Here is a 17734-nt window from a genome sequence, read left to right on the forward strand (position 1 = left end):
CGTCGGTGAAATTAGAGATAATATCACATACACGGATCAAATACCCGGAAAACCAGTTCAGCATATTCCTATCCGTGAAAACTTCAGATTTCATATTCGATACCTTAACGGGGAGATGAGGTCAACTAAGAAGAAGAAGAACTCAGGTAAAACTCAACAACATTTAAAGGGTAGGTAGTAGAGAGTTTATGGACCCTCTATATCTGAACACGTAACGAATACCGTTTTACCAGTATAGTAAGAAGTGAGTTGAGCAAGGTCAACAAAACTTCTGAACACGTATTAGCACACCTAGATAATGACAAATGAGATTTTGTCGAAACGTCGGTGAAATTAGAGATAATATCACATACACGGATCAAATACCCGGAAAACCAGTTCAGCATATTCCTATCCGTGAAAACTTCAGATTTCATATATATATATATATATATATATATATATATATATATATATATATATATTCCCCGTGGGTTGACTAATAATTGACTACACTGAATAATCAAACTTAACTTTATTTCACTTCAAATACAACAAACACTTCAACTATTATTTGAATGTCTATCGCCTTACTAGATCACTTCGCGTACCACACTGTAACGTCCACTTGACTGTCGGGGATACGCTCCTGGCTAGCGTTTATATATCGTAATCGAATGCAGTAGAAATTTCGCCGAAGTTCCATCGAAATCGGTAGCATTATTCTCGCTGCTTCTAGAGCGGCAGGGAACATTCGCGCGCTCTTAGCTACGACACGATTAGTTTATGGCAAACAGTGGCGGCCGGCGTTATTTTCTTTAGGAAATTGTTTACAACACTACCCCCTTCCTTGAGGTTGTTCACCCCGAACAACATTTCAAGAGGGTACATCACGACCCATGTAAGGACTCGGCCTCTCTATATGGACAACTTTAGGCTTGCTTCTGGGTAACAATTGGATTCTGTACACCAGATCGTTTATCTTTTTGGTTACCAAGTAAGGTCCTTGCCATGGTCTCCGCAACTTGGGACACAAACCTTTCCGACGTTGGGGTTGCACGGACTAGTTATTACTCATATGAGGAAACGCTAGTTGAAGTTCCAGAAATTCACATACGTTTTTGCTACTTCTTAAACATTGACTACAAAGTAAACAAGTGAGGATTTTTCAAGTGAAAGATTTACAAATACAAGACAAGATATACTGTATGGAATTATTTAATCCAGAGCGGTCAGGAGTATTGATTCTGCTATTGTTTTGCTCACGAAGATTATTCAACAAGAATATCCTCTTGTCCTAACGAGTATCTAGTAGACTTCAAAGCCTCCAGGAAATCGGTTGGAGGGAAAGATGATACATTCTTACGAAACTGCAGCTGCATGATGTGGTGCTGCAGTAATTAGTAATTTCATTGAGGGGGGGTTAGTGGTAATGTTCCATACCTAGTTGATATGGCTCATCTGTTGAAAATTTTCGAGGGTTTCGGTAAAATCTCCAGTTTTTGTAGATTTCAGTTTTAGTATTTACGTCTGAATGACGGTTATAAGTAAAGTAGTTGTGTTCGAATCCTAAGTTTTTGTGTTTGGGGATATTGTTGGAATAGTTTGAAATACTAGTACCTAGTCTCCACAGATCCAGGTAACACTCCGTCAATTGAATGATTTCCTGAGAGGTAAAACTTAGGACCAGATGATACAAATTTATTATAGGGCTTACTCGACTGCCTATGGAATGTGTTTCTGGATGTAGTCTACATCGTTTAAGTTTGATATGAAGGTGTCCTTCCTCTAGGTTTGAAAACATTGGGAGGTGTACCTACTAAAGACTTATCTGTTTGTTGGAAATTTTCTGTGGAGAGGTCGTGGCTGAACGTTGATAGGTTGTCTGGAGATTGAGTGTGCATAATATGATTGAGGGTGGTTGTCGTATTTTGAATTGAGATCTTTGAGGAGGAGTATGAATGAAATTTGGGGTGTTACAGAAAATCCTTCAACTTTGTGCGTTCCGAAATTAGGGTCGAGTGACAGCTTTCGAACATATAATATATTTTCTTCCTCTATAATGTAAGCTATAGCAGATTCCAAAAAATCTGGGTTCTTTTATCTAATCAGACTTTCTAACGGTCCTGATAGACTTCTATGAAAGTTCTCAAACAAATTGGTGGTATTGTCTTAAATGAAATGTGTAACAGCATCCATTTCTGTAGATTCTGTTGCCAAAATCCAAAAGAAATTAATTTTTCAATCATGAGCAAATCTTGTGCCAAACATTCAAGATTGCGTTTATCCCCAAAACATTGAATTAGTGCACCATTAACTGAATGCAAAATTTTCAATTCATTTTTACAAAATAGTAGTAAATGAATTCTGTTTATCGATTTGGTTTGAGTTACTATAATCAAATATCTTTCCAAAATAAGGTTATTGTTGGTTCCATGTGTCAAAGAGAAATTCACAAGATGTACAACTAGTTGAAGTATTCAAGTCGCCATCATAATTAGGTATGGTGTTGACAAATATTTTCAAGATACTCAACATAACATTTGCTTTTGCCAGTTGAGCAATATTTGGTAGTCTTGATTTCAGATAAATCAGAAACGTTCAAGGAAATATTATATTTGGTTGACTATTATTCATAGAATTTTTGTACAAAAAAAAATTAAATTTTATTGATTGATCAACTATAATTAAATAATTCCAATTTTCCTTACCAAGGAAATAGAATTCAGAAAGAAAAATAGAATACTTGAACTCAACAATGTACTTCCTTCTTCTAGTAATTTTCTGCTCCTATTCGAATTACCAGAACTCCTCGCAAGGCCCCTCAGGTTAACTCAATCCCTTTTTGGTGCACAGAAACAAAGATCAAACCATTGAAAATATCATCAAGTGCCGAAGAGTAAAAAGCCACGTTTTCCTAGTCCGAAACCGGTCACGATGCTGTGTATTCTGGTAAAAATTGCTCTTATGCTACCGACTGAACCGGTTACATATTCAATATATGAAGTTACATTTTCAAAAATATTTTATTTTGACATTTGTAAGATTGGTTAAGTGAACCGGAGTTAAATTCTGATTCATATAAATTTGTATTGTCAACTCAGCACTTGAGTAGTATGGAAGAGCGGATGTAACTCTATCCCACATACCAGAGTAATTGACTGTTTTTTGGTAGTGGAAAGTGAGGCGATAAAACCTATTGAAAAATTAGACAAGAAAGGAAAATCAACAACTGGTGTAGAAAAAAATTTATCAATTCAAGGTGTACAAATAATGTTGATCGAAGTATCAGGTATCTTTCGATAATGGTCAGAGAAGGCGTAGATTTTTTCTTTATTTATATTGAAATGATTCATACACAGATAATCTGTAGAAGATCCGAATATCCAGAGTTTTTGAATTCTTCACATAAAAATCGTTAAAAACAGATCTCGAAATGGCTTTTGGTAACATTTAAGTTAGTTTGCAAAATAATTCATCGTTATTTCAAATTCCATTCTGAAATTGTGTAAAATTATTGAAATAAAAACCTAATATTTGATCATTATACATGTATTTGTCAATCAGAACCACCCAGCAGTGAATACTATAGTACTACTAATATCACATTAATGCCTATTTAACCATTCCATAAATAATGAAAAAAAAAATAAATAATGAAAATGTCTTTGCCTTAGGTATATTCATTCAAGACAATCAATCTTTTATTCACTTTTGAAAATGTAAATCTTATTTTGACGAAATACATTCAATACACACTGAAGCGATAAAAAAGGTTTAAACTTTGAGATATAAACTAAAAATTGTTCATAACCTAACGAATTTCACTAATTACAGTTCTGTGTGACTATCTTCCGGGTGTTCTGAAGTTCTAGTAGGATGAATTTCACCATCTCCTTCCTTTGCCTCACTGTCTTCAATAGGCTCTTCAATAGTTGTTTCATCAGCCAATTCTTCTTCTACAATACTTGGATTTTCATCAACTGAATTGGTTGCGTTGCTGTCTGAGGTTTCCTTGACAGGTTTTTCAATAGTTTTGGGCTTCCAAAGTTTGGCTTTATTTAGTAAATACTTGACTTCTCTATCAAGGGCGGCCATCTTGTCCATTAACATTTTCACCGTCACTTTTAAAGGTTCATAATTTTTCAATGCTTCTTGTTCTTTCATGATATTATCTCTCCATTCAATTGTTTCCTTTATTAATTTACTAAGAGTATCAATTTCAATATCTGTAAATATATCTTTCTCCGGATTAGCAGTTTTTGTGAGGTTCTTGGCACTTTCTAGGAAGTTTGATGAATGATTCAGTAAGGATTTTAATGCTTTCAATGCTTCAGGCCTTTCCTTGTGTTCCCATACTCTTGAAAACAAATCTTTCGTTAAAATGTGTAGTTCATCCAGTTTTTTTTCATATGTGTCAGCATCAGCATCAGACCCTTCCTCATAGAGCCAGCTTGATGTATCTGAGCAAGCAGTTTTTATTTTTTCTATTTCTGATTCAACACCTGCTTGTACGTACTCATCTTCATATAATTTATTTTGAACGTCTATTACAAAACTCTCTAAATTATTCAAAGCCGATGCTCTTCGATTAATTTCATTTTCTATTTTCTCCAGTTTTGATAACTTCGCAGATGATACACTGAGTTGATTTTTATCTAGGATCTTTATAGATAAAACATTTTCTAATGCACTGATAGGTTCTTTGATAGTGACTACTTTCGGTTTCAATTCCTTAACTTTTTCAGTTATATTTTTTGAGGTTTCATTACCGATTGTTTTATCTGTGTCTTTATCACTTTCCTCCTTTTTATTATCTTCTTTCTCATGGACTGGCTTTTCGTCTGCAAATTTATCCTCAGACTGTTTTTCCTCATTTGGTTGATCTTCAGTGGGTTTTTCTTCCCCTCCAAATAGTTTACTGAACGTACTACCTACAATAGAAATAGATACAATTAATTGAGAAGTATTCGGAAAATGTAAATAATTTATTAAAACTGAATTAGGATTATTTGAATCTATCCTAAAACTTGAAAAATTAAACCAAACATCTTCAACAAAATGTGTAGAAACACCGATTCAGCCATTGAATTATCCAATAGAATTAACATCAAGAAACAGTTATGATAAAAAATGAGAAATGATCCGTTCTTGTTTTTTAACACCTTTATTTGTAATTACCGTTATTGTAGTTTCGTCCTATAAGGAGATTTTCAAACTAATAACGTCAAACTGCAGTAACGTTAGTTACAATTGAAAGTGGTAAAAACATACCTATAGAAAGTTTCATTTCTTATTTACCATGATTTTTTTAAGGACAAAACACAAGTACTACAAAAAATCCTAAAGACGTTCTAAGAGTGGTGCCTGTGCGAAAGTAGTGATTCACATTGGATTTGAATCGCTGGAGATTAAATCCATTTGAAAAAACGTTTTCAGGAAGTTTATTCCACATAAACGCAGTTCTCCAGTTGAAAGAGTTCTTGAACAGTGAAGTTCTAGGTGTACTGAGTTGAACCTCAAAACGATGAGTAGCCACAGTCAGCTCTTGGTGGAATCAAATGTACCAAGTCACTTGAACACTTCTCGTAGAAGTATCTATAGAAGGGAGATAAATCTCGAACCTTTCTTCGATGTTCCAGACTACCAAGAATGCAAGTGATGTTTGAATCTCCAATCAGGCGAATGTTTCTTTTTTGAATAGAATCCAGCAGCTTCAGGGTACGCTTAGGGGCGGAGCGCCATACATGAGAACAATGCTCCAAAGAAGGTCTCATCTGAGCTTCATAAAGCATCAAAAGTTGCAGAGGTGTGTACAGTTTTCTGGTTCGGAACAGTGTTCCATGTTTTGAGAAGCGGCTTTTGCAATTCCAGTGACATGATTGTGCCAAGACATATTGGTGACCATTTTAACCCCCAACAAACATATCAAAGCAGAAAGTGGAATTGTCTAACCTGACATTATTATATGTGGTTCGGAGGTATTTATCTTTTTGGAGAAAACCGATGCATGGGTTTTTGTGGCACTGAATTGAATCTGGTTACTTTCACCCCAATTCGAAATTACTTCTAGATTCTCATTAAGATATGCAACCTCCTGCTACCGGTGAAGATGTGCATCCGCCGCCGATGTCCTTGAATCCAAATAAAATGACGAAACAAGTGTGCTGCCGTCAGCAAAGCAATATATTGGATTCTTGGTTTTTTCCAATAAGTCTTTGATATACAATAGAAAGAGGGTTGGAGACAATATAGATCCCTGGGCAACACCAGCGTTGATGGTAAAAGTATTCGAAAGATATCCGCAGGGAATGTTTTTTCAGGAAGCTGAAGAGCCATACACAAAAATGATCCGACAAGCCATTGCTTTGAAGTTTGGCCAGCAAACTCTTATGCCACACACGGTCAAATGCCTTAGAAATATCAAGGACTACAGCTCTCGGCTTGATTGCATTATTCCAAATATGAGTGACATACGATAAAAGTTAGCCTACCACATAGTAACAGCTCCGTTCATCAATTTATGAGTTATGACTCTAAAAATGTTATTCATTAGAATAAATGAAAGAAGATTAATGGTCTTGAAGCAATATTAGAGAATTTGTTTTAGATGTAATCTTATTTCTATGGAATCTGACAATTATGATCACATGAGGAATGTGATCAGTAGGAGACGGTACTAAATAAAACAATTTCAATATGCGCTGCTACACGAGTAAAGAAACTAATATATATATATATATATATATATATATATATATATATATATATATATATATATATATATATATATATATATATTATATATATATATATATATATTATATATTATATATATATATATATATATATATATATATATAGAATAGTAGTTTTTCGAGGATTCGGTCTGATTACAATAAATATTTACTTTAGCTGCCCGAGCTTTCGCTAATGTTTATTAGCTTTATCGAGGGCTGTAATATAAAAAGGACATAATAAATATATATATATATATATATATATATATATATATATATATATATATATATATATATATATATATATATAAATAAATAAATATATATATATATATAAAACATAATAACAGATAAAACAGAATACCTGTGCTATGTGAGAATATTCAATTTAGAAATTTCAATTTTGAAAGAAGTCTTCAACATCAAAATGACAACTTTTTGACATTGAATAATGTGAAATACTTTTTCAAATTTTTATTATCGTTCATTATGGGGATTTATACTGTGTTAATATTACAGGATGTATTCAGATTTATATTTTTTGTTAGTAAAAATGAATAAATTTTGCTGAGGTTGTCGATGTATGTCTTTTTGTTGATATTGTTTTCTTTAATTTTGATCTCAGCCATTTCCAGAAATTGCCTTTTATTTGAATCTGGTTCGAAATGGAGAATTTTGGTGTTAGTATAATTGGCTGAATGATCATTATCTAGAACATGTTGTGTGAGTGCACAAGAATTTCGTTTTAAATTTTTACAATTACTTTTATGAAGAGCTATGCGGGTTTTTAAATTGTTTTTTGTTTGACCTATATATATCTTATCACAACTATTATACTAACACCAAAATTCTCCATTTCGAACCAGATTCAAATAAAAGGCAATTTCTGGAAATGGCTGAGATCAAAATTAAAGAAAACAATATCAACAAAAAGACAGACATCGACAACCTCAGCAAAATTTATTCATTTTTACTAATAAAAAATATAAATCTGAATACATCCTGTAATATTAACACAGTATAAATCCCCATAATGAACGATAATAAAAATTTGAAAAAGTATTTCACATTATTCAATGTCAAAAAGTTGTCATTTTGATGTTGAAGACTTCTTTCAAAATTGAAATTTCTAAATTGAATATTCTCACATAGCACAGGTATTCTGTTTTATCCGTTATTATGTTTTATATATATATATATATATATATATATATATATATATATATATATATATATATATATAATATATTTATTATGTCCTTTTTATATTACAGCCCTCGATAAAGCTAATAAACATTAGCGAAAGCTCGGGCAGCTAAAAAGAGTAAATATTTATTCTAATCAGACCGAATCCCCGAAAAACTACTATTCTATACATACATACGGTCGTTACACTATCATATATATATATATATATATATATATATATATATATATATATATATATATATATATATATAGCACATTTTAAGACAAAAATTTATAAAAATAATGTATACAATCGTGCTAAAATTAATGCAAAATAAGTAAATTGAAAATTATACACATCTTCAAAAAATTCGTCAATAATCTAGGCTCTAGGCCTTGGATAGCAATTTTTTTAAAATTTGGTTTTGACTTTTTGACAGGCATTACTCGAAAATATTCTAGTAGTTAATTATTAAGACTTATGGTGTTGTGTATTATAAAAAATGGTATACCTATTTTTCTCAACGAATGAAAACATGGGACGTATGTTCAAACGATCTGTTCTGAATATATTGAAGTCCGAACCTGTTGATCAAATCCAGTTCAATATGAAAATGAAAACTGCAAAATCAATTAAACAAAAAGTAATGATAATGAGGTTATATTTACGAGAGCAGACAAAGGTAAAACTGTTATTGCAATAGACAAAAAAGAATACGTTGGTAAGACTCTAGATTTCATTAATTCAGGAATCTTCGATGTTCTGAGGCATGATCCAACAACTCTGTACCAGAAAGAGGTAAAGGAAACCCTACCTAAAGTCAATAGAGCTGGTTATGTATGGAAGTGATAAATGCAGGATGGTGATCATGTATTCACAATCACTCAAACTTTATTGGCTCAATGAATTACATACAACCAATTTTGCAATTAGACCTGTGTTGTCATTTGTCCATCCATCTGTGAAAACCTCAGAAATGCTCACACAATTGACTAAAATTTATACTTATTTTAAACCATAATTTAATATAATAGATATCAATTGGTGAATGACATTAAAAATGTAAATCTATCTGATGATAATAAATTTATGAGAAAGGTTTTAAGCTCTCACATTCTCCATCTTTATACAAAAAAATGTAGTTTCTTCTGAAATTTATTGCTTTCTTCCCTTTTTTGGAAGATTCCCACATTTTTTTGTATATTTTTTTTTAAATATACCCCTTTCAATTCAAACTAAATTCATAATGTTTGTTTGATGTCCAAAATTTATTTCCCAGTATTTTGCCAATTGAAAGAATTGAGCTGGTTGAGTGTCTCTTAGACAGAAACCATAATAATCTTGTAGCAAAACAGGAAATTCTACGTCTACCTATTATTTATCTATCTTAAAATTATTTTAAATTTAATGAAAAGTTTTATTCCTGCAGCAAAAGGCTAATAATTGAAAATCTGTTGAGTCCTTTGCTAGCAAATTTTTTTTGACTATCTTGACAAAAAAATTCATAATAATCATTTGAATAAAGTTTTTCACAGTGGTAGAGATGCATAAATGATATCTCAGTCTGTTTTACTGGTATAGGTAGGCAGTAGTCAAATTTGTCAATTCCACTCACCCATCAATTAAATTCAACACTGAAATGGTGGTAAATAATTCAATAAAAATGTTTCTAAAATTAATAATAAACATGATTTTGCAATTTTCCAAAAACCATCTTATAGGGACACATCCCTCGACACATCCCTATCAGAATAAAGTAGCAGCATTCAATAGTATACTTTACAGGCTATTGAATATTCTACTGTCAGAGAGTAATTTTCAGAGAGAACTGAGTTGTATCAAATTGCTGTCCACAACGGTTACTAGGTAGATATTATCAACTCCATTCTTTCCAAAAAACAACAAAATCAAGCCATTGCCAGGTCTATCCCACTTCAAGAAAGACATAGTACATTATATTTTGGTGAACCCACCAATAATATAACCACATTAATATAACCATGTCGGAAGTTTTTTGAATGTGAAAAACAATACCACATTTGCAAGCCATGTTTTGGCAGAGGGACATGAGTTCGACCACAACTATGACTTACTACATTTGAAAGATAAAGGTTTGGAACTCAATCTTTTGGAATGCTTGGAAATGAATACATACAGTGTGTTAAAGCCAAATGGAATAAATTCATTATTTCGGTTACAATACATATTTTAACAAAATTTCCTAATTTACCGCTCATATATCAAGGAACAATAAGCAAAATAGAGAAGCAGTTTCGCGAGCTTGGTCATGTGGAGCACATAAAAAAACCAACTGCCATACTGCCAATGCAATGAGTGATGAACTCAAATTAAATGTGATGTTTGATGTTGGGGAAAACCCACATACATCGAGAAGACAAGCATGCACTACATTCAATGTTAGTCATACATCGATAGTAAACATATTAAAAGAAAAAAAAATGCATCTCTATAAAATGATACATACTCAGGAGCTCATGAAAGACGATTTTGATAGAATAACTTATTTTTGTGAGCAAATGATGGACATGTTGGATAACAATATCATCCAATTAGAAGACGTCATGTTCTCTGATGGGTACTTTGTCTCTTAACGGTCATGCTAATCGGCAAAATTGCCGCTACTGGTCAACGGAAAATCCTCACTGGATGAGAGAACACACGCAATACCCTCAAAACGTTAATGTTTGGGCTGGGATTGTAGGAAACCATATCATTGGTCCCTTTTTCTTTGAGGGCGATAACTATTTGGCACTACTTCAAAATGATGTCATTCCAAGTTCAGCAAATTTATATTCTGATCCAGGAAACCTTCAAATTCCAGTGAATACGATATGGTTTCAGTAGGATGGAGCACCAGCATATTACCAAGTTAATGTCTGGCAATACCTCGATACAACATTTTTCAATTGGCGGATGAGGAGGCGAGGATCGATTGAATGGCCAGCGTGATCACCTGATCTTTCATCGTTAGATTTCCTTTTATGGGAATATGTAAAGAGCAATGTGTACAAAATTAAATAATGTTAGAAGACAGTTTTATTTGAGATTATCATGTTGCCAAGACGTTAGCGGTGAACATTTTGAACATCTACTTCGTTAAAATCCATAGTTCTTTTTCGTATTCTACATTTCATTTCGTTTTGCATTACATTTCAGTTTTTGAGTGTATTTTATCGAATTTCGGTAACCACATGATTTTAATTTATTTTATCTTAATTGTTGCAATAAACTTGAAAGCGATAACTTTTTGAATAGAGAATGAAGAGACCTTTCAAATGATTTATCACAAACCTATACTTCCCCTTTAAAAAAATGGGGTTTGTACCTGTCATTCGAAGGGGGTTGAAGGTAGGGGTGGAATTTTTACGTTGAAGAATGTCAAATTATAATTTACATTTGACGTGTTTCGGATTTTTTTAAAAATATGTACAGTAACCGAAATAATGAATTTAATCCATTTGGCTTTTACACACTCAATATAATACAATAAATCTAGCTTCTAGTTTGGAAACTGCTAATTGGTTTATAAAATGTCCATTTCTTCTATAATATTTAGAAAAAATTAATTAGTTTGTACCTAAACATCATTCAAATTGTTATATAATACTTATGATCCACTAATACACTAATTACGTAGAATTCAATCAGAAATAAACACTTCCGAGAAAGCTATTGTATAGAGAAACACGTATTGCAGTTTTGTAAACGATCCAGTGAAAATCACAAAGTGTTACTTGATTATATAAAATCTTGGAGCTAAGCTCAAAACACACCCATTGAATATATATAATGATCATCAGACCAATGTACTGAGCAATTGCCTTGATGATAGAAAGTTTCATAGTAAACGGCTAAGGTGAATCTCTCGATGTACAGAGACAGGCTTGCCTGGTTATTTCTGATGTCTTTCTGGAGAGGGAGGCTAGATGGACATCATACAGAATTGTGTATATTGCCAATTGCATAAAACAGGCTTATACACAGTATAGCTGACACTGAAAGTCCCAGTATTCTGAGAATGACTCTGACTTATTGCTTCCAACTGCCAGCTACAAACTGTGTTTCACAGTCCTAATCTCACTAAGAGAGGATTGGATCTACAGAGATATTATGAGCAGATATATAGCCATTGGTTCACTGTTGGATTAAAAATACCTTCGGGTTCTAGTGCAGACATGTGCAAGCAGAAATTTATGATATTGATATGCGTTTGGAGAAATTATCTCGCCTAGCGTTTAAATTGTGAGAACTACCAAAAAGACTCTCCTCAATAGGAAGATTTGAAAAATAATCTCTGGCGTGGATTTCTGTCTGCACTGGCCTGGAATAAAATGAAGCTGTTGACTCTCTTACAAGGGAGAGCGCTGCAATCTGTTTCATCGGACTAGAATCTGTCTTTTGAATCTCTGGAGATATTTTTAAGAGTGATAAGTTTTTGAGAAAAAAACCTTTTAGGTTTTCCATTTCCTCATCATCACATAGAAATAGGAAAACTTCTTAACAAAGAAGGAAATTAAATACATTAGTATTTACACATTTTGTATAGAAACTGTAGCCAGTTGATTAGCACGGAAGTTCGAGTAGGATGACAGACTTTTGTGTACCGTCCAAAACAAGGAAATGCTTGTTAAAAGGTAAGGCATCCAGAAACTGAGACATCTGCCTGATTGAAGACGATAACATCACATGCAACCTTAATAGCCTGGAACATCGAAGAAAGGTTGAAGATTTGTCTCTCTTCAATAGATACTTTCACGGGAGGTGTTCGAGTGACTTGGCACATTTGATTCCACTAAGAGCGGTACATATCAGAAATACGCGACGGACTGTGGCTGCTCATCGTTTTGAGGTTCAACTCAGTACACCTTGAACTTCACTATTTAAGAACTCTTTCATCTGGAGAACTGCGTTTATATGAAATACATTTTCTGAGAATGTTTTTCCAAATGGATTTATTCTCCAGCTATTCGAATCCAATGTGAATCACTACTGTCGCACAGGCACCGCTCTGAAAGCGCCTTGAGGATTTTTTATAGTGCTTGTGTTTTGTCATTAAAAAAAAGAAGTTTGTCATTCCTAATGAGGTTTAAATCTGTTTAAAATCTGTTTTTCCGTTAACCAGCTATCGCACCCCTACGAACGTCAACCCTCAAAAGTCGAAACTTGTGCGAGCTAAGGATTACCGAGATCTTACCTTTTAACGTGTGATTCCTAAGACGGGTTGGACGATAACAAGTGAAAATCGATCGTTCAGACTAGGGCTTGAACCACCGACCAACATGACAGTCAATTCAAGTGAGTGAACAAAGCACCCACGTCGAACCGCCTGGCTACCGACCGACCATAAAGCTAGTCAACGGAAAAACAAAATACTTTTCAATATCTGTGAGTGTAATTTTCAAGGACTGTTCAACTTTAGTGCTGATTTGAATGAAAAATTAAGTAATATTTTTTGTTATTTCAAATACTCAAAAAAGTTCAAGTCAATCCTATGAATAATTTGAACCATAAAAATAATCAAATAAGAAAAAATCTCAACTGTTCAGTTTATGAACTCACCCAATTTTGATAAGGTTCCTTCTTCCTGATCAGATGGTGAAATGGTTTTTTCCACAACTAAATCAACATTTATCAAATTCAACACACCAGAATCATCCATTGAAAAATGTACTTTAATTCCTTTAGTTTCAGTATTCTCACCGGAGTTTTTTTTTAGAGCTTCAGCCACTCCAGTTAATTTGTATTCTGACAAATTTGTTGAACCAATATAAGCAGCCTCCTGTTCTGGTAAGTAATCTAAATCAGCATAATTCACGTTGAAAGTAAAATCTGTGGTATGTTTATTGAAAGTAATTATTTTCTTTTGGGGATATGGGTTCATTAAACCAAAAAGTGTTCTTTTAACATGCTTCAGACCATTTTCTGTTTCACGTTCAAATAAAACTTGTATGGGATAAATTACAGCATCTTTTGTGATAAATTTGGATACTTTGAAACCTGTACTCAAATCAGCTGCTTTATAAACTGCTCCCATTGCTGCTGCTTCATCAGTATTCAAATTTTTTGCAAGTTCAATACCAACAGCTTTTTGTAAATACTCCTGAACTTTAGGTACTCTTGTACCAGCACCTACAAGAACAACTTGACTGACAACATCCATAGTCAAGTGAGCAGTTTTCAATGCTTGTTCCACTGGTTTACCAACTCGCTCAAATAGGTCAATGAATAAATTTTCCATTTCTTCTCTTTTAACCAGGAGTTTGAAATCTTGTTCATCCAAAAGGCCTTCCACTTGTGCATAATGCTCTGCATTTGCTGATAATACGTTTTTCACCCTACCAGCTTCCTTAAACAATTTGGCCATAGCTCTAGGATTTTTAAAGATATCATTCTTAGTTTTTTTCATTTCGTTGAATTTAGTTGCTAGAAAATTTCTCAGGCGAATTTGCATTTCTAGACCCCCCAAAGTTCTATCAAATCCAACACCCAAAACTAAAGCTTGAGGGTGAGTTTCAACATAACCTTTTTCTTTAGTTTTAATTGTCTGATAGCTAATAAGTGTTGCAGTAGTTGATGAGGCACCCATATCATAAAATATTACATACTGAGAAGTTTCGTTGAATGTTTTGGATCGGAATATCCCATAATTCAATGCAACTGCAGTGTAATCATTTATTAATTGCAAAACTTTCAATCCAGCAAGTTCAGCAGCTTGAAGAAGAGCTTTCCTTTCAACTTGATTAAAAAATCCTGGTACTGTTAAAACACATTCTTTGATTGGCTGGTGAGCACTACTTTCAGCAAATTCCTTTGCTTTCACAAGTAATTGAGCTATAAGTTCCTCTGGACTATAAAACGTGTCTTCATCAAGTTTAAACTGTATTGTACCTCTTTCTGAATCTTCTAGGATATCATAGTATGGAAATCTTTCTTGATAAAGTTTTACCAGTGGATGGTTCACATTTTTACCCAGCAAGTCTAACAAGTAACTGAAAGCTAGTTTTGGGAAACGTATACCAACAGTTTGAGCATCTTCACCAAATAGTCTTGTATTATCTCTGAAACTGATCACTGCTGGAGTTTTTCGTTTCGATTCCTTATTTAGAGCTATTTCCATTGGAACGCCAGGTGATACTATGCCAACTTTCATCCATTCTGAACCCAAATCTACCGACATCACAGCTAAAGCATTTATGTAAGTCACCTTCATGTAACATGCTAGCAAAAATGTAATAATAATTGAAAATTTCATGGTAACCTGAAAAAACAGTTAACAAATTGAGGTTATCCCTAATAAAATACTTAACTGAAAGGTAAAACTTACTAAATTTCAAATAAATTGATTTGAATAATTTTCCTCCGTATTTTTTAAATTACCATTTACAGTGTTTATCACATCAATATTGAAATAATTCCTTCTAACTTAGCCTCATTCCTCTCTTAATAGTGAAGAAACGTCACTAACGTCAGTCAAACGAACAGGTGGCAGGTTAGAAACATTTTATTTATTCCAATTTAGTGGAGGTGGAGTGATTTTACTGGTTTAAACATCGAGGAGGCCACTACAATGATGAGGATTGGTTGGGTATCATAGAACAATTCAACAACGATGTAAGCCATAAAACACTTTCAACTCTGTCAGTCAATGAGTTGAAAAATGCAGGGAAATGTTTGTCAGTGTTGCCCGCAAACGACAAAAAATTCGTTACAGATGAACCAGCAAAAATTTAATATTTTCTATATGTTATCCAAAAGATATTACAAATTCTCATTTATTATTCGGGTGTAGTTTTTGAGAGAATGACATTTAAAATGTTGTTTTCAAGTGTTTTACTGGATTCTCGCTTTTTTCTATTATTTTATTCTATATAATTTCATCGACGTCGAGATCTGGAATGTGCCCTTCTTTCTCATATGAGGGCGATTACATCTTGCCATACAGAATAGTCCATCTATATAATAATAATAATAATAAATGAATTTATTGACAGCTGAAATAACATGATACAATATGGAGAAAAACAAAATACAAATTTGTCAATAGGATACAAGATTGAACAGAGTTCATTCTTCCTCTTGCACCTTACAAAAAAAAATGAAAAAGATGAAAAACAAAAAAAAAAAGTAACAAAGGACCTAAAATAAAATTGGAATTGTAATAGTGGGTACAACATTTAATTCTTGAGGCGGATATCGATACAAACATAAGGATACTACAAATATTTTGGGTATGGCCTACAAGAGCCAATGTGTCATAGAATATATTCGGGTATTATTGATCTTTCAGAAGGTGTTTTTTCAGGCAGTACCTGAAACTGGAAACAAATTTCGACCGAAAGGAAGGTGGTAGGTTGTTATAGAATTCAGCTATCGTATATGTAAATGACCTTTTGAATAGTTCTATGGAGTGTCTAACAACATGGATCATTTTGTTGTTCATAATGTGAACTGATGTTCACATTATGAACATCAGTTCGATAAGTTATTTTGTTATAGAGGTAGGGAGGTGTTCTATTGACAATAACTTTATGAAATAATGTCGATCTACAGAGAACTCTATCTTCGGATATCAAAGATAAATGGAGCTCCCAAAGGCGGCCATTTGGAAAGCCAAGCTTCAACATCGACCGCCGACAAGATTCGTATCCTCTGTCTTTCACTGTAAAGCAAATAGTTGAAAACCAGAGCCCAAATACAATGCACTTATGATTCAACACCAAACAGCGCAGTTTCGACCCGCTATATAGGTCTCTTCAGTGGTGCTGAGCTTGACCACACATGTATTGCTGGACTCAACTGTCGTTAAAGAATAAGAATAAGCCTGAGGAAAATTTCCTGAGGAAATAAGGGCACCTCTCCTTACGAAGACGCCATCTATGGGATCAACAGAGAACTCAATCCTTTAATATCAAAGATAAACTAGGCTTCCCATACAGTCAGTTGCAAAGGCCAGCTTTAACATTGACTGCCGACGAGATTTGTCCTCCATTTCTCCCCTGCAGCTTTTACTTCAAGGCAACTAGTTGTAAACCAGAGAGTTCTTTAAGAACAGTTAATTCCAGTAATGCATTTGTGGTTTAGTGTGGTGTCAAAGACGAATTCAGGGTTTTCTAAGAGCCAGCCACAACGGATTGTAAGAAGATATAACTATACAAGTCCGAAGCAAAATATACTTACCTCTTTTTTTAACAGAGTAGTTTTAAACAACACTGATGAATATCACACAGATATCATGACAACAAACAATAGTAAGCACTTGTTGATTGTTGATAAATGAATGTCTTCTCTATCGTCAATATGTAGGAATAGCAGCTGAGTATGCCGAAGAAGTAATTGTTGGTTGCATAATCTAAGTATAAATAACAAACTGAAGTATACAATCCTGATCTTGGACTTTGAATTATACAGGGTGAGTCAGAATGAGACCGACAAACTCTGACTCAGCTCATTTTGAGATGAAAAGCTTTTATCAAGGTATGTCTTGAAATGTAGAGGGGACTCTTGAGATACAGGGTGTCAAAAGTACGAAAAAAATTAGATTTATTTTTTTTTTCTTTAAAACTCCTGAAGAAAGAAAAATCTTACTTGGTGAACTAATCGAGGTTTATCAACGTGATAATTTGAAGTGATAATTTTTAATTTTCGTAAGCCAGTGGCGTAGTTATGATGGTATGTGGTCATATTTTTCCTCATATTTTCTTTGGACAACAGTATCATTGATACTCAACCTGAAAGTCATGATATTCCATTTGTCTAAAAGTTAAGGTTTTTGAGATATTTGCGAAAAACAGAAGATATGTTCTGA

At 33.4% G+C, this 17734-nt stretch overlaps 1 protein-coding gene and 1 long non-coding RNA gene across 3 annotated transcripts in view; both read right to left on the bottom strand.

The window, feature by feature from the left end:
• Positions 1 to 17309, bottom strand: part of LOC141486762 (uncharacterized) — a 25589-nt gene extending 8280 nt beyond the window's left edge. For both annotated transcript variants that reach the window (XR_012468023.1, XR_012468022.1), the window contains exon 1: positions 17107 to 17309. This is a non-coding gene — a long non-coding RNA (uncharacterized lncRNA). The remainder of the gene's footprint in view (positions 1 to 17106) is intronic.
• Grp170 (hypoxia up-regulated Grp170 co-chaperone protein) lies at positions 3516 to 15473 on the bottom strand. Its single transcript, XM_023163410.2, has 3 exons — positions 15254 to 15473; positions 13489 to 15187; positions 3516 to 4913 (listed from the first exon to the last, which is right to left on the bottom strand). The coding sequence occupies exons 2-3, from the start codon at positions 15179 to 15181 to the stop codon at positions 3811 to 3813; spliced, it is 2796 nt and encodes a 931-aa protein (XP_023019178.2). The 5' UTR covers positions 15182 to 15187; positions 15254 to 15473; the 3' UTR covers positions 3516 to 3810.
• Positions 17310 to 17734: the final 425 nt, after the last annotated feature.

The sequence above is a fragment of the Leptinotarsa decemlineata genome, unplaced genomic scaffold, assembly GCF_025532065.1.
Source record: "Leptinotarsa decemlineata unplaced genomic scaffold, Ldec_3_MD MMD2_tig00026369_RagTag_RagTag, whole genome shotgun sequence".
Classification (NCBI taxonomy): Eukaryota; Metazoa; Arthropoda; class Insecta; order Coleoptera; family Chrysomelidae; genus Leptinotarsa; species Leptinotarsa decemlineata.

What these genes read in the sequence shown, in the direction of transcription:
- Grp170 (XM_023163410.2), bottom strand. Translation starts at nt 15,181, where the DNA reads ATGAAATTTTCAATTATTATTACATTTTTGCTAGCATGTTACATGAAG. An exon ending in AGGAACCTTATCAAAATTGG is followed by an intron (nt 4,914 to 13,488) that starts GTGAGTTCATAA and finishes TTTCTATTGTAG; the next exon opens with GTAGTACGTTCAGTAAACTA.